Source organism: Lissotriton vulgaris, chromosome 3_2 (assembly GCF_964263255.1).
Source record: "Lissotriton vulgaris chromosome 3_2, aLisVul1.2, whole genome shotgun sequence".
NCBI lineage: Eukaryota > Metazoa > Chordata > Amphibia > Caudata > Salamandridae > Lissotriton > Lissotriton vulgaris.
The window spans coordinates 158722755-158747406 of NC_141690.1; the positions used below are offsets into that span (position 1 = coordinate 158722755).

General features: G+C 43.9%; 1 protein-coding gene across 5 annotated transcripts in view; it reads left to right on the forward strand.

Moving 5' to 3' along the window:
• SORCS2 (sortilin related VPS10 domain containing receptor 2) overlaps window positions 1–24652 on the forward strand; it is a 2087100-nt gene that overhangs the window by 1744348 nt on the left and 318100 nt on the right. For all 5 annotated transcript variants that reach the window (XM_086964129.1, XM_086964126.1, XM_086964127.1 and 2 more), the window contains exon 12: window positions 10126–10202. In XM_086964129.1, the coding sequence (XP_086820255.1) occupies window positions 10126–10202 (77 nt within the window). The remainder of the gene's footprint in view (window positions 1–10125; window positions 10203–24652) is intronic.

The window sequence follows — 24652 nt, forward strand, 5'->3', positions numbered from 1 at the left end:
ACCCCAGACTCCCAGAGTGACTCCAAGGGCTAGTCTGCTAGCTTCCTGTTCAGATCCACAAGGAAATAACAGGCTCCCAAACACCTCAACCAGCACCTATATCCAGCTGAAGCAAGCCCTTGACCCCCAAGTGGTTCCTCTCATGTCCTGAAGCCTTGGTATAACTTCGGTGGAGCGGAATTGAAGCCAAAACCCTGTTGCTCATACTGCCTACTAATGCAGAGTTCCACCAAACCGACTCTTCATGCTACAGCCTTGACCGCTAACAAGGAAGGCCACCACGTAACTCCAGCCTGACTGTTCGTCATGACAACAGGATTGTCGCGCTACAGCAACGGCCATCTATAATGCCATGCCTGCTCTTTGCCCTACATCGACGACCGTCCTTGATGCTTTCTTGCTCCTCACGACCCTCTCCACCGCTAACAGGACTCTTTACTCTGGGCTGAGAAGGTAACTTTTCAGCAGGACTAACTTGATCCCTGTATCTGACGACACTTCATTGTGGTCAGCTTGAACTTGTGATTTCCCCCAGAACATTCTCCTACTTCAAAGTGGGTATTAGGCATAAATAATGAACCTAGTAAACACAAAGTGGCAGATGCATCAAAGTAAATACCGGGAGCAAATGGGCAGATTCTCAGAATCTGCACTTTTGCTCCCGGTATTTTTGCATTTGGGATGCATCATCCCAAATGCAAAAATCGCAATTAAAGGAATCTCTAAATTGCGATTCCTTAAATTGCGATTGCATTTAAGGAATAGCAAATTGAGATTCCTTAAATGCAATGCATGAAAGTAAAAAAAATAGCGAATTCGCTAATAGGGGGAGCAAATTACCATGAAGTTGGACTTCATGGTAATTTGCTAAAACTTTGAAAAAGCACTTTTGTGCATTTTTCAAAGTTTCATGTTGCGCACACACATGCCCTTAGGGCATGTGTGTGTACAACATATGTACATAGATCAATTTCAGGGGTGCAACAGGGTGTCATTTTGACACCCCTGCACCCTTGAAATTGCATGAGCAATTTGCGAGTACCTACTGGTACTCGCTAATTACTCATGGAATCTCCAATACATTCCTATGGGCCTGTAGGCCCATAGGAATGAATGGGACATCATTCCTTAATAGCGACTAGCAATTTGCGAGTAGCAATTAAGGAATGTTAAGGAATCGCTATTTTAATAGCGATTCCTACATGCATAGGCTTTTGCTATTCCTAAATAGCGATTCCTTAAAAATCGCTATTTAGGAATAGTAAAAGGCTACGTTGATGCATCCGCCAGAAAGTGCCCACGGGTCTTTAATAGTTAAACCTTAATATGACCTGAACCAACAAAAACAACAAGATTGAAGTGTGGAAAATGGTACCCTAGAGGTACATCTAATGGATGAGGATACCCATCAGTCACTATCCGATTCCGCCCTAGTCATCATCTGGGCTTCCTTACACCCCTCTTACCGTGAGACAAAAAAGCTGTATACAAGGACTAGATGTATACGTCCAACAACTTAATTATGAAACACGGGGTACATAGGGAGGTGTTAGGTCAAGGTATCAAAAGATGAGTGAAAAGAAATTGCAGTGCGTAAAAGTGTGTGAAGTGATCTGTACATTAAAATTGGGTAAATGAGAGAAACATGAGTTTATTACTATCACTCAGTTGCCCAAGGCTAAAAACTGTGCAAAAAATGGCAGTTTCAACAAATATCTGCCAGTAAGGTTTGTGTGGTCAACATGTTTCAGCAGAAAAAAGGGACACCATTGTTCTCTGCCTTCGTCAGGACCTTAATGAATGATTGCTACTGCAATAAGTGAATAACAAAAAAAGAAATGATAAAATCAATGAACCATTTCACCTGAAATCCTAGGTATCTGGTCACACCTCCTGTATGTGGATTTCACAACCACTGTTGAAAATTGACGTTAGTTCCATGTCATAAAAAAGGAAAACCGAAAACATAAGATATTGGTGTCTTCATCTGTCGACATCCAAATGTGGCACAATCACCAATCAGTCCATGTCATCACATGATTAACAACTGACCATCCAGTATACTAAAATATGTTGCTGTTCCTGCTTACCTAGTTAACAGGAGGGTACGGCCTCACCTCACCTGGCTGCGGCTCAGGAGGATGAAGCACAGCTCTTTTAAAAACAAAAAGAAGGCATAGACATAACCAATGTCACGAGAACTACTTCCTGTGGTAAGTATGGCATGTCGGGACAATTAATACCGTCCCTGTCAGTAACGGTAATCTGGCAAACTTAGTAATAATGAACCTCATCTAATTCAACAGGAAACAGTGGGTCTTCATTACTGGTCATTATATCTGCATATGACTCATTCCTTTGTGTGTTAATATGGAAGTCGCATAAAGTGGTTCCATGGTCGTCAGTCGCTTATAGTGTGCTTGTCTCTCAAATGATCACTCTATCTACATCAACAGTGTGGCATAATTGCACTGTCTATCAGTACCCATTTGGAAAATATGCTATATAGCGCTGAGGAGCAGTTTAATTGGTGCTGCACCCCTTGCCCTTATGTCCCCCTTTCGGAAGGGTATGTATATTGGCCCAACATGCAAGGACCACCCAATAGAAACAGTCGCCCGATTCTTGTAGAATTGGGACCTAGGAAAAACAACAGGCTCCTGCAAGCATGCCCAAAGTAATACAACAAGTCACTCGCCAGCGCTTCCTCTTATAGTCATCCTACACACTGCCGCCTCACCTCCCCTTCGGTACTCCTGACGGTCTGCCGAACCGTCTCGGGGAGGTGACCGGCAGTGTGAGGACGCCATCTTTATCATCAGACCACGTGACGCAGAACGGCAGTCACGTGGTCGAGACCCTACGTTCTGGTAATCATGGGAAATTACATTTTTTAGCCCGGATTGTTAATGCTTAGTTACAAAACCGTCGTGAATAGATAGAAATTGCTCGGTTTTACTAATTAACTAGTGTGTGTCACGATCCTTCCTTACTCAATATTATTGTTGATGTAACCCAAGCGCACATATATACATCTATATTTATGCGTGTATATGTGCGATACATTTGTCAATAACACTTTATTAAGTAGTTGTAATGAACATGATTACAATGTGCTGATCCTATGCATCTCTGTGCCTAGATAAAAACTGTATTATTGCTTGAGTCTTAGGACGACACACACTCAAGTCTTCGTGCGTTTACCATCAGTCCCAACATAATTGTTTAATGACAGATTAGGGATAGACCTGATTGTTAGTACGCTATACTAGTACCGTATCCAATTAGCGAATTGAAAAGCAATCAAGTGACCAGGAGTTTTAAGGGAAGGCAGGTAGCCCTAGCCTGATAGGCGCAACTCTGCACCTAGATATTAATTATGTAGCGTTATTGCTTAGGTCTCGAAATGACACACATACAGGTCTTTGTACGTTTCCCATCAGTCAGTAACTTTAATGATAAAGATTACTTGGCTCAATGTCAGTCCAGTCTCAAATGGGTATCATACCGAATTAGCATATTGGAAAGCAATTTAACATTTCAGGTAGCATTAATTCTCATTTGTGGCCAAAAGCCCTAGCATGATAGTCACACCATTGTTGATAGAAGATAGAAATAGAGTTGTAATGTATTCTCTTCTGGGGTTGTCTTCAATAATTTTAGAAGGAAAGACGTCATATATGATGATGACATCGGATGTGCACAGTCTACCTTCTCATGAGAATTAATTGACTGCATGCATTTTATGTAAGGTAGACAACAGAACTAATCTGCTGAGATGTTAATGCTATACGGGAGTGGAGAACTCTTGTCTTGCCTTAGAGTGACATCCAAGGAATTTTGTCGTTTAGACCCTCTTTATCTGTCGCTAGTCTAAACACCCATTTCTGTTCCTTGATCAGTAGATATTTGTAAACATCTGCTACATGGTCCGGGATAACCGTCTGCTCTAAAACCGTCCACTCAAATTCCGTCGGACAATGTTTTGCTTCTAAGAAATGGCTTTTTCAGTCTTGTTGCTTGTTTCTTACAGCGTTTTGTGTTTTTATGTTCTGAGATACGCAATTTGATTTTACGTGTCGTCATTTCAGCTGGCATGGGCAAGTTATCATATATATTGGCTTCTCTCGATTACAATTAGTGAACTTCTTCTGTTGCCACGGACGACTAGTCTCGATGTCTTTGGTAACAGACTTGTGTGTCTGGGGGCAAGCTGCGCATGTCCCACAAGGATGGTGCCCCTGAACAGCTGGTAAATCCCATAGAGTGCCAACTGCACGTTGTGTCGTGGTTTTACACCAGTTGGTCTTTTAAATTAGGGCCACGTTTGAACGCGAAAAGAGGGAGCTGTAAGGACTCTTTTCCTGTGTTAAGGATCGACCAATGTTTCCTGACGACTTTCTGTATGTCATTTGACATCGTGCTATAGGTGTTGACAAAAGTCAGTATTTGAGTGTTCTATTTTGGTATTGTTGGTTCCAATAGTGATTCTCTGTTGTTGTTCGCAGCGCGTTTTAGTGATTGGCGCACCAGCTTCCTAGGGTATTTCCTCGATGTTAACTGTTCGGCCAAAGCAGAAGTGTGTTCTTTAAAAGCTTCTTTCGTAGAACAGTTTCTTTGGATTCTCAGAAACTGTCCATACGGAAGGTTATTCCTTAGTGACCTGGGATGACAGCTATCATAGCATAGTAATGAGGTCCGTGCCATAGGTTTTCTTACAGTTCTGACACAAGACCCAAAGGAGTAGCTGATATCAACAGATCTAAAAAAGCCAGCTGATGTTTATTATGCTCCACTGTGAAGCACAAAAAGTCATTCCTGCTATTGAGCCATTCGAGAAACAGATGGAGATCCTCATGCTTCCTCGCCAGATGACGTGGATATCGTCGATATAGCGTTTCCACATTCGTATTGAATCACGATATGGATAAATAATGAACCCTCAGACTCTTCAGTCCCTTCAGTATACCTCTGGATTTGTGGATGGACTGCTGCACTGCCACTCTGCTGCCCTGCTGCTTGAGTGAAAGGACTTTATGTGCATCTTGAACCCATGACCACCCGAGTGACTCCAAGGGCTAGTTGGCTGGCCTCCTGTTCAAAGCCTCAGGACAGAAGAGTCTCCAACTATCTGGCATTGGGCTATGTCCCGCCTTTCCGGTTACTTCCATCTGGTTTTCACCCAACATTCTATGCTAGATCGATTAGAAATAGGTATGCAGGTTTATTAGTTTTCCCCAGGGGGACTCTAAATACAAAGGCTGGCCATATTCACATGTAATACTTGATTTTTTCTGAGAGAGCCCCTGGTATGTCCTCTTCTGGGAACGTATTAAGTGGATGAGAAGAGACTCAGATTAGCTATTGGTGCAGCTATGTTATCCAGTTATCCTTATGTAATTCCTACAGTTGGTGTGTTTAACACATGTGTTATTCACCACTCAGCATGTGACTCACTTATAATTGAGAACTTCACAAGCAGGTTGTTTGATTGGCAGGGAGCATTGCATGGAATTCCTGGGTAATGCTTCATGCTATAATGAACATTGTTCCCATCTTGATAGGCACTATACGTGACTTTCTGCATGTTTCCGTCACAACTGAGCACAGAAATGGAGACCTTTTTGCATGGATCTCTCGCTTATTTCAGAATTCTCAGACTTATATTACAATTCAATTTTCTCATTTTCTTTTTGTTTGTTTTTCTTCCTACTCCCATCCCTCCCTTTGTTTCTAGAGATTCTTATTTTGATTAAACTTTCTTCAATATTGGTTTATGTATCAAGGCAAACACTGTAGTGTCTTGCTGATTATCCCACATGTTTAGTGGTTTGAAACATCATTAACCTAATCACTCTGACCCTTTTGATTATGCAAAATTGATTGGGTGCAGAAGTGTTGTTTTAGAGTATTACTTTTCTTATCTACTGCTTAAGGAACCTTGTTCCATATAACAATAACTTCCCTTGATCCCTACATATCATTGGGCTTCCCTTGTATGACTGAAACAACACAGCTTTCATTTTCAGAATTGTGACTTAAAAGCTGACCCATTCAAGAAGATATTAAATTATAATTTCTCAGACACCAATCATGCCCCTTGGGCTGTTTAGGGCCTACCCTAGAGGTGATTTATAGTTATTAAAATTGAAGGTTTCGGTCTGTCACAAGGTTTGTTCTGCCAGGCCAAACTGGCAGTTTAAAACCTTACACACAGTCTGCAATGACAGACCAGAGGCATGTTAGGGTTATCTAAGTGTGTGGCACCAGGGTCGGCATTAGCGCTGGTGCCTCCCTGTGCGACAATCATTTTTGGTGCTACCACACCCCACGACTACCTCCTTGAATTCTCTTACTACCACCTGGCTGAAGTGCCCCTCATCTCTCCAATTATAAGTTATTGATAAACACAGTACCCACCCCCCTGAGGTCAGTGCCCCCTCCACAGGTTAGTGCCCAGTGTGGCCGCACCTGTTGCACTGCCCTAAAGCCGGCCTGGGTGGCACAATAAGTGCTTGTAGCATTTAATTAGCCCATGAGTAAATAGAGTACCACTTAACTAGGGACTTGCAACCAAATTAATGTGCCAAGTGAATGCAAGCCAATTTTGCCATATTTAAAGAAGAGAGTACAAGTACTTTATCAGTGGTTAGCAGTGGTAAATTGCACCGAGTCCCAAAAACCAACAAAAAAGGGTTCAGAAAACAGGAGGGGTGAAGGCAAAATAGTTTGGGGGTGAGCCTGCAGAGAGTACCAGGTCCCACAGGTATACCAGGAACCTTGAACTAAAATTGTGGCATGTTTTTACAATAACAGTAACAAGAATGAAGTTGGTTATAAGCCAGATAATGGGAGAAAGAATACAGTCCATGTTTCTTACCATGAAGAGCTGCACTGGCACAGCACAAAGCCAAGCATCTGTTTTTTACATTTGAGATGTCTACATTTAATAAATGTAGGCCACAATTTTGCGAGGTTAATGCAAATAACGCAGACAGTACATGTGGGAAACAGATTGCCTCTCTCTGTTTCCGACTTGTGCTGTCTAAAATGAATGAATTACTCAGTGAATTTCTGAGTTTTATAAATGGGCCCCAATTCACAAAGGTAAACTGAGACGAAAGTCTAACTTTACGACTTTAAGTATTCACAAAGGGCATTTACGAGTAGTAAAGTTCGACTTTTGTCTCAGTTAAACTTAAGTTTTAGCCTTAAGTTTAACTGAGACCCAAACTGAGACACAAGTCTAACTTTACTACTTGTAAACATTGGTGGCTGCTACCTGTTAGCAGCAGGGGGCGTTGTGGGGGAAGGGGCTCGGTGGGGAAAATGGGTTAAAAAAATCACTTGATACAGCGCTCAGCCATGAGGTGGAGGGGTGGGCATGTTCTCCAAACAGGCTGTAAGGCTGCCCACATGGAGAACACGGTATGTGTGCATGACTGTTATGGGCGGCTCAAGAGGGCCGGACAAGCACTCATGCTCACATAGGGAATGCATAGGGAGTGCAAACCACTCCTCCCCTGCTCTGAGAGCAGCCCCGTCCCTCAAAAACACTGCAACGGGGAAAACCAAAATGATAATAACCTCAAGTTTTTATTTTTACTTTGTTTACTCTGCAAAAATGCAGTGGGGCGACACTCCTCTGCCTTAGCCAAGGAGCCCCCCACTGCTTATAAATGCCCTTTGTGCATTCTGAAAGTCATAAAGTTAGACTTTCGTCTCAGTTTACCTTTGTGAATCGGGCCCACAAACTTTAGACACCTCGGGCATATCAAGATGGGCTCCGCCAACTAAAGAGGGCTGGTTTTTAAGTGCCTGCCGTGAGTACAATCAATTAATCTAACCTGATGTTTCTCTGAGTTAGTTTATTATTTTAGAAAGCACAACTCAGACTGAGGCAAACCTTACTCACTCTATCTGAAAATAAAGCTATAACTCGAACAAACCTTTTTTTTTTTTGCAGAGATTTTTATAGCACGATCTTGATCCGAATCGGGTATCAGAGCGCTTTACATAGCACCAGTTACGTTACATGAGGGCACACATTAATTTTTGTTAGGCACAGGGAGATTAAGTGATTTGCCCAAAATCACAGGGTGTTCAGCGTCATTGCCGAGACTCGAACCCAGTTCCCCAAACTCGAGGTTGACCGCCCTAGCCATTAGGCCAACTCCTCTCCCTATTCAAACCTTGGGTTGAATAATTAAATGTACACACTACAGGTTTAAAAAAACACACAGGCGCTGGCTTTATGCTGAGCCAGCAGAGCAGGTAATGATATGGCCCCTAATCCGCCAAAAAAAGAAATACAAGCGCATGGGTCTGTACTGAGTCGATAGAGCTCTTCATGATAGGCCCCATGTTTCTTTCACGACAATTATCAAGGCGCAAAGGTAGCTGAACTTGTATTTATTAGAAGCAAGCAGCCCAGGCTGTGGTCTTGATTTTATTGTGTGTCAGTCAGAACACAATACCCATTGCTCTTTGGCAGTTTTTCTCACTTCCGCTTTAAAGAATACTGTTTCTAATCAAATCTTTTGCTTTTAAAGGATTGAAAAGGAAAGACGTGTTGTTGTTTTTTGAGGCGATTGATGTTGGAGAAGTGTCTCACTCAGAGGCAATTTTGAGCTAGTTTTGTCTTTAGTGCATTGTAAAGGCATTGTCAGCTTGACAGCTTGCTTCCTTAAAGGATGTCATTTATTGCTAGCAACCACACTGGAAGAAACATGCAGTACACAAAAATAGAACATGTTTACTCTTGTAATGAAACTTTGCTGCGACGTAGGGGAGGTATTTAATTCAATTCTCTTCTTTAGTATCTTTAAATAACTTTATTTGTCTGTATGTCAGAATATCGTACATAAATGTGACGGAAATATCGTGATACATATACTTTTTACAAAATGTCATCCCATTTTGTGTATATTTAACATCATTATTTTCAAGGAGGCTGTTGTAACTAGATTTATCTCCTTTTAGGTTGCTCAGCCAGAATGAGTGAGATGTCTGCGTGGAATGTTGGTGTGCGTGATGTCAGAGTGAATAGAATGTGTGTGGGCCTGGTGTGTGTGGAGAATGTCAGTTGGTGAGTGAGGGCTGAGCAACATCCATCAAGCTCCTGGTGGGACCTAAAAAAAAAAAATTAAAAAAAAAGTTTCCCTTAAATGGCCATCAAAGCTTGCTGTGTTCCCCCACCCATTAGCACTATTCCAGTATTGCCTTAACTATATCTGTATTGTATAGCTGTGCTGTATGTAAAAACAATTCCTAATAAAATCTTTTGAAATAAAAAATAAATAAATAAAAAAAAGAATTTACTTCCGTTCTTTATAAACGTACTTGAGCCAGGAAACTACCAGCCATTGTGCGAGTTAGTGTAGTGTCTGCAAGGTCAGCTCATGTTCCAAACCACACACTTGAGCCATTTGCTAAAAAAAAGGGATGCTTCGAGAGAAGAATTGCCTTCTGGATCACGGTGACATGGATACATTATTTCTGTAGATACATCTTCCCCCTTAAGAGTGGCTGACACAGTATTAACTTGACTTTGGAGTATGCTTCATGTAGTGTTGTAATGAAGTCCTGCTGTTGCCTGCCCATAAAAACAATAGTTAATTAAGATGTTGTGGGTACCCGCTGCAAAAGATGGATGCTCTGGTGACGCAAGTGATCCATCATAGTAAGAGAAAATTCCTCTTCACCGCGCTGCATTAATAGAACACAGTGATGTGATTTACAGATAAGCCCTGGCTTGATGTATTTACTCCAAGCCGCCAGTCATCTGACCCTGTGACCCCTAAACAACCCGCCCTGGATCTCATCTGCCGAGGTTTCACATTTATTATTTCATTCACTCATGCGATTTCTCACGCGGCGGAACCTCACAGGGATGGGTTTAAAATACTTTTTAATAGCCATTTTAAGTTAAACACAGGCTATAAATTTAATATGAGAGATAGCACCCTAGCAGGGTGCTCTGAACTCAACATAAAAATATATATTTTTAAATGACTGCTGTGTCTTGTATTGAAATGTCTAGGTACATTTCTGAAAGAGTTTCATGTGCATGATTGAAATATACATCAAGGAACTTTAAACTTTAGTGTATCAATTTGTGTCTAGGAAATTTGGGCTCCCAGCTGGTTGAGTACAAGGAAGAAATGTACATAACATCGGACTGTGGAAATACCTGGAAACAGGTAAGAATTCACCAATTACAGTACAACTTTGTGTATCACGTGTTTACATTAAAGCGCATCAAATGTCAAATTGGTTCACATTTAGCAGGTTTTCATCGTCAAAGCCTGCGTTATGCTTCCATGAGGATTATTTGTCATTAATGATATTTGCAGATTAGCGTTTCACCTGGATCACAGAATTACCGCCTTTCACTGACGTAATTGTATTTAATGGTCTTAGAGAGAGAGAGAGAGAGAGAGAGAGAGAGAGAGTGTGTCTCTGTGTGGGTGCGTGTGGTGTGTGTGTGTGTGTGTATTTGTGCAGAGAACAATAAGGCCACTAACACAGTCTAGGGCTCAGAATGGGTCTTAGAAAATTATTCCAAAACTCAACCCTTGGTAGCTTGGCTGGGAGCAGGCAGGCTTAACTTCTAAGGCAGGTATGTAAATTAAAAAACACAAATTCAGTAAATAAGTAAGACACAACACACAATAAAAATCCAACACCAATTTATAGGATTAGAAAATATTATCTTCAAAATGGCACCAAAACAGAAAAAATCCAATGTAGGGAACAATAAATATTATTTTTTAAAGATTTAGAACTATATAGCTCATAGAAACCTATAGCGCCTCTTGGGACATCTGGATGCTCAACCGCTATGGAGCCCTATGCGGCTACCCCTCGCGGTAGGTCTTGGTCAAAGTTTTTACTTAGGAACTTTACTGCAGCTTTTCTTCCCAGGGTCTCCCGAAGCTCTTAGCAAGTCAGGGTTCGGTGAGGGTTCATCCGCTTAATTGGGATTTCTAGAGTGCATAATCACCTACTGGTCTCTAAGCGCTATGAGAGAGAGCCAACCTCGGCACATCTGCCGGAGTGCGCATCCCAACTTGGCCTAGAATGTGCCCCAGGCTTCAGTAAAAAGGAGTGTTTTTAGTTTTGTCCTGAATGAGAGGAGGACAGGTTCCTTACGAAGTCTTGCCAGCAGCTTATTCCAAAGTTGAGGAATCATTGTGGAAAAGGCTCTGCCCCCTTTAGAAGAGATACTAAAGCTGGCATCTCAAGGCGCCGGTTTTCATACGAGTGGACGATGCAGCGGACAGAGGTTGATATTGAATGATTTTGGAACAGAAGACAGCTAGGAGATGCCACACTTTATCTCCTGATAATTGAGCTCCATACAAATACGTGATGATTGGAAACACCTGCTTTTAGTATACACATCTTTTGTCCTATGGTTAGAAACAAAGTCCCTTAATAGGAATAGCCCTGACAAAGTCTGAGGTTGACACCATGAAAGACGAAACACGTGTTGGCTAGGATCAAGTTTGGAAATAATTTGTGACGAATAAATGAAGGATAAAAGAAGATCGCCTTTTTTGTGTTGATTTAACAAGGACACTTATTACTGTGGAATCAAGCTCAGGATATATTTGTGTATTTTCCTTAATATATGCTGGGGCCTGACCATGGATGGCTTTGTGTGCTATGCATAGGCCCTTGTACCTGGTTCTCTGCTTGAGCGGAGCCAAAGTAACTGCTGTAGTAGGGGGGTGGCGTGAGCCTGCCTTGGGAGCCTGAAAATCAGTCAGGCAGCATCATTCATGATTACCTGGAGTTTTGCTTCTCCGGGAGGTCAACATACAAAGAGCTTCCATGGTCTAGACGTGAGATGATCATTGCTGACACTGCCATCTGGAGTGCCGTAAATGAGAGAAGGGGGACAAGTCTCCGTAACAGTCTCAGCAGGTCCACTCATGTTCCCACCACGGTAGAAACCGGGTGGCACATGGAGAGCTTGGAGTCTATTTTTATGCCGAGACTCTTTACGACTGGGACTGACTTGGGAGTGGGACAGAGCTCTTGTGGCCAGAAGAGGTCATCCCAAGGGTTGATATCCGTGGTAATGGCCAATACCTCAGTTTTATCGGGGTTGATTTTGAGAGAATTGTCTGTCATTCGGTTGACTGTGTACTTCAGAATATTCTGCATCCGTACATGGGCCATGGGAGAGTTGTTGATCTGGATGATAATTTGGGTGTCCTCCGCATAATTAAAGACTTGGCACTCCATACCGGTCAATGCGGCCACCAAGGGCTGGAGATAGGCATTGAAAAGAAGGGGGGACAACACTGAACCCTGAGAAACATGGCACGTTAGCTCACCCATATCAGACACCTGGTCAGCCAGTTGAATCCTTTGGGATCGGCCTGACAGAAAGGACACAAGCCATTGAAATCCTAGCCCCTGGACGCCTAGCTCCATAATTTGCAACAAGAGTTGGCCATGATTGACCGTGTCGAATGCCGCGGGCAGGTCTTGCAGGACCAGGGCACATGGCTTCTTCTTATCGGCCATAAGCCTGTGCTTGTCCATCACTGCCAGCATTACCAATTCTATGCTGTGGTGAGCCCTGAAACCTGCCTGTTTCATTTGAAATAGCTGATTTCTCTCTATGTGGTGTGATAGGGTTTTTAGCACATGTTTATCCAACACCTTTGTCAGAAAAGGGAGCTGGAAATTGGCCTAAACTTTTTAAAATTTGTTGTATCTGCCCCATGTCTTTTCAGCAGGCGTATGACTCTAGCTTCTTTACAGTTGGTTGTGACATGGCCGATTTCAAGAGACCGATTTAGCAAGTTAATGGACCTCACTTTCCACCCTGGGGAGTGCTATTCGAAACACCTTACGGGGACAGGGGTCTGCTGGTGACCCCGATTTGATATGGCCCATTAGGAGGCTCAAGGAGTCATGGTTTAGCTTTGGGAAGATGGTGAGGGGCTTGTCATAGGCAGGCAGTATGAGGCCAGCCAGCGGAGTAGAATTGACGACAGGGGTATGGTGAAGCACCGACAAGAGGTCATTAACTTTGTGCAGAAAGTAGGACTGACACTTGTTGGTCTTCAGGGCAGCTCGGAGGTTTCTCTTCTTGTGACTGTCTCAGCTCCTTTAAGATCCGGAAAGTCTCCTTCTGTTTGTTATCGGAGGCCAGAATCCTAGATTCGTAGTATTACACCTTCCTGGCTATAATGGCTTTTTTCTTGGTTTAAAACATGGCTTTGTATTTGGAAAGAGCACCTGGACAGTATGCTTCACGCCATGCTCTCTCGAATTGGCACAGTGTTTGTTTCTTCCCTCCTAAAGCCTCATTAAACCAAGGGGTCCCTTTGCCTTTGTTCCTCACTCTGTCCCTACGTGCAGGAGTGACCTTACAATGGCACCTCTTAGCCTGAGTGAGAGGGACTCGCTTTCCTGGTCAAGGTTTCCCTCTACTGGCCTTATTGGGGCTGAGTTACGCAGGGTCCCCAACAGGTCTCATTCTTTTATTTTCTTCCACCCGTGCACCACTTTCCACTCTGGGGAAGGGGAACCCCTTGGCCCATGAGCGGAATCAGGCACCTGATCAGGAAGTGATCAGACCAGGCGCACGGTCTGATATTCATCAGGCTAGCTGAAGGTTGGGTAGTTCAGACCAGGTTGAGGGTGTGACCCTTGTCATGGGTGGGTGCGTTAACAAGTTATTGAGTTTGCATGATAGTCATTGCCTCTTCCAGTTGTTTAGCATAGATGTCCCTGGGTACCTGATCCCAGTGAAAGTTAAAGTCCCCTATCACCAGGATGCACTGGTACCGGGAACGGAGGTCACTGACTAACTCAGTGAAGCGCTCTATGAATTTGGGGGATGTACGAGGAGGTCCACTCATAAAGCTTTTTTTCAGAGTTGCTCCAAACTTCTGGAACTTCTTCTTGAAGTTCCCCAAAGGTGACCAGTCAACCTTTGCGTAGGGCCTTCCACTGTGCAGCAAAACATGGCGCTGCATTTTTTAAAACTTTTGAACAGTTTGAGCTAAAAACATCTATTTTGTTAAACTCTGCAGATCATGCAGCAAATGATGGAATATTTGCCAATGCGGCAGTCTCTAATTATGCAAAAAAATGCTGCGGCCGCACAATTGCATAATTTCAGTGGCCCTGGATATAATACGCTTGTAATACGGCAGACTGGATTGCCATCACATTTGTGAGGAGCAACGTGTCTGCTGACTAAATCAGACCATTCGTTTCATGTAGCGCCTTATATAACAGATAAACCATTTAAGCACTTTTAAATTACAGTTATTATTATCTAGCTCAGTTGTGCTTAGTTTATATACCTCAGGAGCATGAATGGCTGAGTTGGCTCTATGCAGCTATAAAACTGCGACCTGCATGTTGCACACTTCTCAAGGTAGAAAGCATATGTCACACAGAGTTGCATTGCTTTGTACACCTTCGTAGTATAACCCCTTATATTTTGTGTGTATCACAGCTGTCAGCTCCTTGTTGACAAGGCACATATTTGATTCGGGACTGGCCATCTGAGCCAACTATTATGGATTACCATCATGCACAGTTCACTTGGAGTTGGATGATGCAACAGCAGCTGCTGCGGCGGCGTCATGCTTCTCTCTCGTTGCGTCGCGCTTCCAGCTCCCCACAGCAAAAAGGCCTCACACACAGTTACAGGCGCTCCTGGCAGACTGGAACCCCCAGCAAGGAAGTTCAGTGAAGCTTGGGGTGAATCACTTTTGTGCCTGGGACTTCAGAAACAGGAGGCCAGCTCTTCTCAGGCCCTTGGAGACTTTTCTTCAGATGGACACAGCACACAGCAAAGTCCTTCTTCAAGCAGGGGACACAGCACACAGTAATGTCCCTTGGTCCTCTCCTCAGTAGAAACAGCAAACTGCAGGCCAACCCCAGACACACAGCAAGGACAGTACTTCTCCTCAGTCTCTTCAGCTGACCTTCTTTGGCAGGGATTCCTCTTGATCAAAAAGTAGTCTAACTTTCAGAGGTTTCAGCTCTCATATTTATACCCCAAAAGTCGTTATTCTCTATTTGTGAGGGGTCCTGGACCCAGTCTAAACCAGTTCTGGGTACAATCTGCCAGTACACAACTTCTTACTTTGTTAGTGTGGGGCAGGACCATCAGACGCACCACAGGAGGTGGAGCCAGCATTGTGGAAAGCAGGCACAGCCCTATTCAGGCCCAGGTGCTACTCCTCCAATTATTCCAAATGCAGATAGGTCTATTCAGCCTAGTGCTGACTCACCTAGACTCCTGGAGCCACCACAGCCCCTGTCACTGTGACAGTCAATCCACAAACAAGCAGAGGCACACAGAAAAGTTGAACAAGAAAAAAGACACTTTCTAAAAGTGCTATTTTCAATCACCAAATTTAAAAACCATCCTTCCTAAAAGATGTGTTATTAAATTCTGAGTTTGGGGATACCAGATTCGAATTTTCTATCTTGCTCCTGTGGGAAAACATGCAGGAAAACATGTTACACAGCATTCCCAATTCTCTCCTATTGGCAAGATAGCCTTTCAATAGTGAAAAACGAAATTGCCAGCATTTCACTCTCAGGGCATGTTACCCACACTAGTACATGTCCTACCTTTCACATACACTGCACCCTGCCCAGGGAGGTACCTTGGGCCTACCATAGAGGTGTCCAGTGTGTAAGAAAAGGGAAGGGTAGGACCTGGCAAGTGGTTGCACTGGCCATGTCGACATGGTAGCCAACAAACTGCGCACAGGCACTGCAGTGGCAGGCATGAGACCTCTTTTCAGCGCTACTCATGTGGGTGGCACACTCAGTACTGCAAGCCCACTGGTAGCATTTGAATTGCCAGCCCTGGCCCACTCAGTGCACTTTACTAGGGACCTACTAGTAAAACAAATAAGCCAATCATGGATTACCAATCTCAATAACAATTTACACAGGGAGCACTTGCACTTTGACACTGATCAGCAGTGGCAAAGTACCCAAAGCCTCTAAACCAGCAAAAACGATATCCAGCACAGTGTCAAAATTACGAAAGGTGGAGGCAAAAAGTCTGGGGAAATCATGCCAAGGATGCCAGGTCTAACACGCACACACACTTTTCTTTAAAAAAGTTATAAATCTGCACTTGCAGGTGTACTCCTACCATCCCCCAAGTAGGTGTACATTTATGACTTTCAAGAATACAGAAACCTTTACAGATCTACGGCTGGAATGATTTGACAGTTGCCATTTTCCAGGCTTTGCTCAAGTGGTTAATTTGTAAAAAAAATAAGTGCCAGGGCTTTTGTCAGGAGGCAGCTGGCACCAGCTCATTTCTCATGTCTCCTGTCAGCACTGCCTAAAACAGAACCTACTACTAACCATGAAAGTGGGGACAGGATGTGGTGTGATGGCTAGAGCTGCCGACTTCAAAGCTGGGGAACCAGGTTCGAGTCTCGGTATTGGCTCAGCAGCCCGTGATTCTGGGCAAATCACTTAATCCACCCGTGCCTACCATAAATGAATGTTTCCTTAACTGGTTCTCATGAAAAGCGCCCGTGTTGAAGATTAAATGCTGGTGCTGAGCACCGGAAACCATCGGCTGAAATTAAGCATTGCTTTGCTCTCATAAATGTAGCCATTTGCGCTGTAATTTAGATCTACAGACTCTGTGAATTGGGCCCGTAATGTATGGAGTTGAGAGAGCGCAAATTTGAATGAAAATTATGTATAGGCCGTATTTACAAGCACATCGTATAATGTAGGAATGAAATGTATATCGTAATGTGAAGTTGACACGTATAGCATATAGATAACCGATATAATCCAAAGTAATATAGGAAATGTAACTGTATTCACTTTAGAAATGTATTAGATTTAGAAGGCCCGTATATGTAGTGGGCTGATGTAGAGATGATGTAGAAATGCTTACGAAATGTAGAATGTGTAAAGTAGAATTCATGTACGTGTGTAACCTTTAAACGGAGAAACAGCGAGAAATGAAACGTGAAGAAATGTAGAACATATATAAAACGATATAGAGAATGAGAATATAAAGTTATGCTTTACGTAGTTTATATTCTATGTATTGCTAAGTACGAATATATATAAAGTGTGTTAAAGGTTATACTGTGTAGAAGGTTCTTTTTGTGAGAATGCTAGAAGGGTTTAGGCCATTTGTGATTTTAACCTGACTGACCGAGGGTTAGCAGGAACACAGTCAAATGTATATAATTTAGCGGACTTACAGGAGTCGTAAATGGCTTGATGTGGACGTGAGAGCCAAGAAGTCTAGCACTTGTTAGATTTAAGGTGACATCGCTGGACAAGGTTTATGGCCTGAACGTGATGAGAAGCGCTAAGAATTTGAAACTTGTTTTTGAATGACCATTCACAGGACCTAGAGGGTCAGAGAATAGCAATTGTAAGTTAAAGTCTTGTTTAGGTTCATATAACTTGTGATGTGAAAGTGTCAGTTGAAGTCACCAATAAGAAGATGAAGATGACATCTAAAGAAGAAAGGTCAACTTAACGGACGGCGAAAGAGATGAAGCAATGGACGAAGCTAGAAGCTGACATCATCGGGGAAAGTCCGTGGTGGGCGTCAAGGGGCGTTCCACCCACACTGTGATTGTGTATTTTAGGGACAGCACCCCGGGGAGGAGGTAGCAATTGGCAATTGGAGATTAGGAACAGCAAGGGAATTGCTCAGAGAGAGAAGGGCGAAGGGTAGATGACTTGAGCAGATGCGCTGAGAGAGATCAGAGCGCAAGAGAGCAGTAGGCCGAGGACCCTTAGAAGAACGGATGGGTAGGCAGAGAGGGTACTGCTTCTTAAACTTAAGTTACCTTTAGAGGCTAAGAGAGTTTGATCTTCTTTGGAAGTCAAACTGCTGACACCTTTTTAGGTTGGGAACTTGCGAAATAGGGATGTCACATAGCATAGAGTAGGGACAGATTTAACGTGATACTTTTCTCTTTCTGTAGATGACGCCAAGGAACCACTTCACATCGAAGCTTTAAATTGCTGATATTGGAATTGATATTGTATTCTTTTGTATACTTTGATCCCGAGAGGATTGTAATTGCATCCAACTTTGACTTTTATATAAAACTTTCAAACTTTATCAGTTGTAAGTGGTTCTTCCGAGTGGCGTCAGTTAATGGGGTTTGTCTAACCTATGCGAGGGTTGTCTTTTACTCAATGACAGATACTAGCGGTCCAAAACAGATGAATGAGATAAGTTATTAAATTGATCATAAATTGATATCAAAATCTCATTCCCCGCAGTTGGTAGCAGAGAAATGATGGTTATCTTCTTGAGGAAGACGACCTAGGCCAGGTTTAGTTTACCCCAAGGTCCCTAGTCATCGACGACCAGAAGAAGAAATTGCAGCCGAAGATGGTGCTGACGGTGCGACGAGAGAAAAGCAGCAGAGTCGGTCGTGAGTGAGTATAAGGGTCATGCGTTGTAAGATTGCGGTGTTTTATGTTGTTCCTGTGTTGTAATGTCAAGCGGAGTTGAATGCCTGTAGTGTGATTGAGGGAAGGTTGTGAGCGCGCGCAACCGGATGAAATCTTAAGCTCCAGGGAAGGACTTAAGTGGTTCGGGTGTATCGAACACCCAGAGTAATTTGTCTACCATTGAAAGGGGGTCATGAGGTACCATTGATTTCCCGACAGACCGATGATAGGGGGAGCGTATGAGTGAGTGAATGAGTAGCGGACGCTGGTCGTACGTTTACTGTGTGTAAGAAACCTATCAGTTGAGGCGATCGTCGGACCGTAAGAGGGAAGACGTTTCGTCAGTTGAGGTGACAATTACAGTTAGACTGTGGCCGTACAGTCAGAGAAAAGTGATCGCTTGGACGGAAGTAGTCATTTTTCAGTGTATGAATGAAAACGCATGCGAAATCGTGAGACAAATTGAGAAAGAAGGAGAATTGCTGCAAGATGGAACGAGTGACGTCAGCATAGAACCGCGCTGAGATTGGTTAGTTTGTCAGACGTCAGCGAAGAGTCGCGCTGAGATTGGTCGGTCAGCGAAGAGTCGCGCTGAGATAGGCCGACTAGCGAGAGCCGCGTAGGGATTGGTTGGTTGGTTGTCAGTGGGACGTAAACAAGGAAGAGTAAAGGGAAAAATTGTAAATTATTGAAAATGAAATGTTTTAAGAGTTTAAGAGCACTCTTTAGGAGAAATAGAAGAAACTTATATGCCGGAGAGGAAGCTCCACCAGAAGGCACACCAGCTTATTATATGGCAGAGAATGTAGGCTTGCACTCGATATTATGGATTTCCGAGTGGAATAAGCTGACTGAAGGGAGTAAGGAACTGACGTTTCCGAGATTCGGAACGTTTAAGCTAGATGTGTTGAACGAACTAAAAGCGGTGATGCTTGCAACAAGACCTCTACCGAGGCCAACACAGTTCGAAGCACTTAGTGTATGGTTTAGAACAGCACACGAAAAGAGCGTAAAGAGACGCCAAGAAAGAGTGAGAAGATCAGTAAAGGCAGTACAGGATGCCAAATGGGATGATGAAGCCAAGAAATGGAGAGTACAAAAGATAGAAGCAGATAAACTGTACCCGATGCTAGAAGTTACGGGAGAAAGGAAACCTCTAGAGGAAGAAGAGGAAAGCGAGACAGAAGAGGACTTGATAGAGAGGCTATTAACGGATAGACCACCTCCGTACAGCGGAGGGGCCGCAAGTCCTATATTACCACAAGAGGACGGAGCTAGATGGGGGGAATATAAATCGATCCCAGTAACAGAGTGGGATGCCAAGAAAGAGGAGGAAGTACCTCAATCTAGTCCCGAACAGAGAGTAGTGGGAAGATTCGTGGTTCAGAAAATGCCAGAAACACAACATGCAAGGGCTTACCAAATGCCGGACGCTTTACAGGTACCTGTTACCATAGGCCCTATTGTGTCAATCTACAACCCAGAAGGGGTCCAGCAGGAGGAACAGGCACGATGGGACAGGGAAAGGGCAGAGATGGAGAATAGGAATACCATGATGAATTCTCAGAGATTAGCACCGATGAGTCGAAGTACCGCATTAGATGCCGAAGTAGGTCCCTGGGTAGAACAAGGGGGTCAAAGAGGGCCAATGGATTTAAGGGGACCAAAACCGAAGTCCTTTAAGGAATTAAGGGAATACCTGAAAGATTGGGATACTGCCGAGGAGATTAAGGATAAAAGTTTAGAAACAGGAGCTGAGTGGAGAGGCCAAGAAAACCGGATCCTCTCACATTGTGGAGCTGGCGAAAGCAGCCCGGAGTGGGAGAGAGAGAGTCAGGAAAGCAGAGGAAATAATTGTCCTACTATCAGCGGCAATAGGCAAATGTGCGATGACAGGAGTGCAGGGTGTGGCGAAGTGCCTCGCGTCACCTTTAGTGAGGGAGAACGAAGGACACAGGAGTATCGGAATTCTTTTAGGTGCACTCACCATGCCCCAGATGAGAATGTGCGACACTGGAATCACGGAAACATGGAGAGTCGTGAAGCGTCTCGACATGCATCCGGCGATAGTAGACGAAGTCATGAGAATATAGGGAGTCGCGAAACGTCTCGCCATACTTCTGGTGATCAAGATCGAGATCGCGGGAGCATGGAGGGCCGTGAAGGACCTTATCGGTTACTGAGCGACACCAGACAGCAAGCGAGTTACAGTGATTTAGAACAGAACGGTGGATCCTATCTCGAATCTGGAGAAACCGACCCGAAAAGGCGCAACGTAGGGATGGGGGATGGAGCAATGTTCCACCACACCCCACGGGAAGATGGAAAGGCTTGGGATCTAGAGAGGTGGGAACAAAGAGATGGAAAGAAAACTCCTCATAACTCACCTGTGTTTAGGCATAGGACGCATAGTGGAGGTGAGAGAGGTATGAGTGAACCACCTAGGACTGACATACTGAGAGCCGAAATAAAAGCCAGACGGATTGATGTAATGAGCTTAAAATCAGACTTAGATGAAATAATAGACGGCACAGTAGCAATAGAGAGGTTAGAATTGTACGCACCAGATGAAATATTGTTCTTAGCCAAGGATATTACTCGGAGAGCGAGGTCAGCTCATGAAAATTTATCTAATTTGGCAAATAGATACATGATAGACCTGTCACGAACCAAAGCCTTACAGCCCAATCATAGGCTAAATTGCACAGACCTAGATTTGGATGAACGTAGAACTATCGGATTGAGAGTACACATACGGGAATTAGTCATGTGTATCAGAATATGGAGAGATCTGGATAGATGGGAGGAAAAATGGTCTAAGAGGGGATCTGTTAGAAGAAGTACAATTACGAAGTCCCAAGATACAGACCTAATGCGAATGGAAGCTTTCCCTTTGCGAGAAATCGCGAACGGAAATTACGTTCATGTACCTTGGAGTAGGGGGGATTTGGCGGCATTTACCAATTCCTTCCCAAAGCTTAGAGAAAATCCCGTTGAGTGGTGCAAGCAGGTAGAGAGGTTCGTAAAGATCTCTAAGGTGCTGTGGATCGATTTGAACACATTGTTCGATATCGTAGTACCCGGAGATTTGTGGACGGCATGCAAACTTAGTGTTGAATGGCCTACTTGCGAGCCTCCGAGAGATAACCGGACAAATGGTCCGTCAGACAGAGTCATGGAAAAATACGAAAGAGTAATAACATGGCTAAAAGAGAAAGTGCCAGTGCAAGACATAGACTGGGTTAAGATAGATCGAACAACTCAGGAGCCTAAGGAGACAGTTCACGAATTCTATGAGAGGCTACTGAAAGCATTTAAACAATACAGTGGGTTAGACGTAATGGATCCTAAGGACATAGGACAGTTTGTGTCGAAGTTTGTTTTAGGATTAAGACCAGACATAAGCCTGATGATACAACAGCATTTGATCTGTTGGCAGAACAAACCTTTAGACGAAATTCTGAGGTATGCAAGGTACTGTAGCGATGAGATAGATTCAAAGGCAAAGAAACTCAAAGAAAAGTTAATGCTGGTACAAATGCAAGCAGCTGGAAAGGGTGGACAGCGGCAACAGGGAACAGGAACGCAAGCAAAGAAACAGAATAATCAGAGCAGAGAGGAGGAAGAAAGACCGAGACCGAGAATGGATATCGCGACACTGAAAAGGACAACGAGGTGTCATCAGTGTAACGAAGTGGGACATTGGCGACGCGAGTGTCCTTACAATGTTGAGACAGGGGAATTAGAACCAGAGGAGGAAGAGGTACAGAATAACGTGGTTAAGGGAGCCGCAGCCCCGAAGGGAAAGTTCATCAAAGGGGGGACTCAGACTCCTCGAGCCCCGTTTCCTCAACCGCCTCGCATCACAAACGGAGGGAAAACCTATAGACAAATGCCATTGTTTGTAGGAGGAGAGGAATGCTACTACGTTGATCCTCTTACAGGGCAACGAGTAAACAGGGAGGAAGACTGTACTTTAGGAGCAGCCCTGGAAGTAGATCAGAGAGGACCATACGTAGAGGCTGAAGTAGCTGGATGTCCTACAACCTTTTTGGTAGATACGGGTGCTACTCGATCTACGTTGAGATCAGCGGTAGTCCCAGGTTTGCCAATATCGGGAGAGACGATTCAGGTGGTAGGAGTCGCAAACAAGAGGATGACTAATCCTCTGACCGAACCAGTGTCAGTAAAGATAGGGAATTACAGTGACGAACATCAGTTTGTGATCTGTGATTCTAGCCCTGTGTGTTTGCTAGGAAGAGATCTATTGTGTAAACTGAATTGCACAATACATTGTACACCTGAAGGAGTAGAAGTACAGACCAATGATGAGGATGCCGATTTTAAAGTTGTCAAATCGCAAGAGTGCGTGGAACTATATCCTACCTTAACAGTGGAGGAACTCCCACAGGATTTGAGGGAGGAAGTATCAGCTGAGGTGTGGGATTTTACTGGAGAAGAAATAGGACTGATCAAAGGAGTAGAACCAGTAAAAATCTTGGTAAGACCCAATGCTGAGTATCCAAGAACCCCGCAATACAAGTTGACACCAGAGACGATTGCAGGGATAAAGCCTGTGATCGAATCCATGATTAAACAGGGAATACTGAAGGAGATCGTGGGTAGTCCATGTAACTCCCCGATTATGGGTTTGCAGAAGCCTAGTGGAAAATACAGAATAGTGCAGGATCTTCGGAAGATTAATAACATTGTTGTCTCATGTTGTCCAGTGGTACCGAATCCATCAGTGATATTATTCCAGATACCGTTCCAAGCTGAATGGTTTACAGTGATAGATTTGTGCCAGGCTTTCTTTTCGATACCTTTAGATGAAGAGAGCCAATATCTTTTCGCTTTTAAGCTGGAAGATCGCGTTTTAACATGGTGTCGTATCCCTCAGGGGTATACAGAAAGCCCATCGATCTTTAACCAGCTATTAAAACGAAATCTTGAAAGTCTAGTACTGCCCAAGAATTCGGTTCTAGTCCAGTATATAGACGACCTCCTAGTTGCGTCAGAAACTGAGGAAGCTTGCAGAGAAGACACTATAACCTTGTTAAATCACTTGGCCGAGAATGGACACAAGGTGTCTCCAAGTAAATTGCAATATTGTAAGACTGAGGTGCAATACTTGGGCCATAGGATTGAAAAAGGAAAACGGAAGGTGTCTCCAGACAGAATAGAGGCGATCATGAAAATGAACGCGCCTACAACACAAAGAGAAGTCAGGATGTTTCTAGGTATGGTTGGTTATTGTCGGCAGTGGATAGCCAATTTCTCACTGAAGGCAAAACCTTTATTGCAACTGACGCACAAAGGAGTAAGTGATCCGGTACCATGGGACAAAGATTGTTTGATGGCGTTTTTGCAGCTGAGGGAGGACTTATGTCGTGCCCCGGCTTTAGGAATGCCTGATTACACAAAACCATTTTTGCTTTACTGCTGCGAAAGAGAGGGATGCGCGTTAGCAGTTTTAGCTCAGATCCACGGAGATGCGCGTAGACCAGTAGCGTATTTTTCGGCTACATTAGATCCAGTAGCCGCAGCGTTGCCCGGATGTCTCAAATCCGTAGCTGCAACGGGTGTCAGCATTGAACGCTCTGAGAGCGTAGTCATGGGTCATCAATTAGTTGTGTATGTACCTCATTCGGTAGAATTGTTAATGACCAGGACTAAGACTCAGCATCTGACAAATAGCAGGCTCACGCGCTACGAGCAAGTCATACTGGCTGCCGAGAATGTGACCCTAAAAAGATGCTCCGTCTTGAATCCTGCAACTTTGATGCCACTTCCAAACGAGATTGATGATGAAAATTGTACAGATCATGACTGCCTTGATGTGACTGAACTATGCACCAAACCGAGACCCGATATTGTGGATGAGCCATTGACTGACCCCGATGAAATTTTCTTTGTTGATGGTTCATGTGTAAGAGACAATATCGGTCAGCTGAGAGCAGCTTATGCAGTTTGCACAATTACGAGAGTAATAGAAGCCGCTTGCCTGGAAGGAGTACACTCCGCTCAGGTAGCTGAAATTGTTGCTTTGACTCGTGCTTGCTTAGCGGGCGACAAACTTCGAGTCACCATATACACCGATAGCCAGTATGGTTTCGGGGTAGTTCACGATTACGGGCAGTTATGGTCTCAAAGAGGTTACATGACCTCCTCGGGTTCTCCCATTAGGAATGGAGAA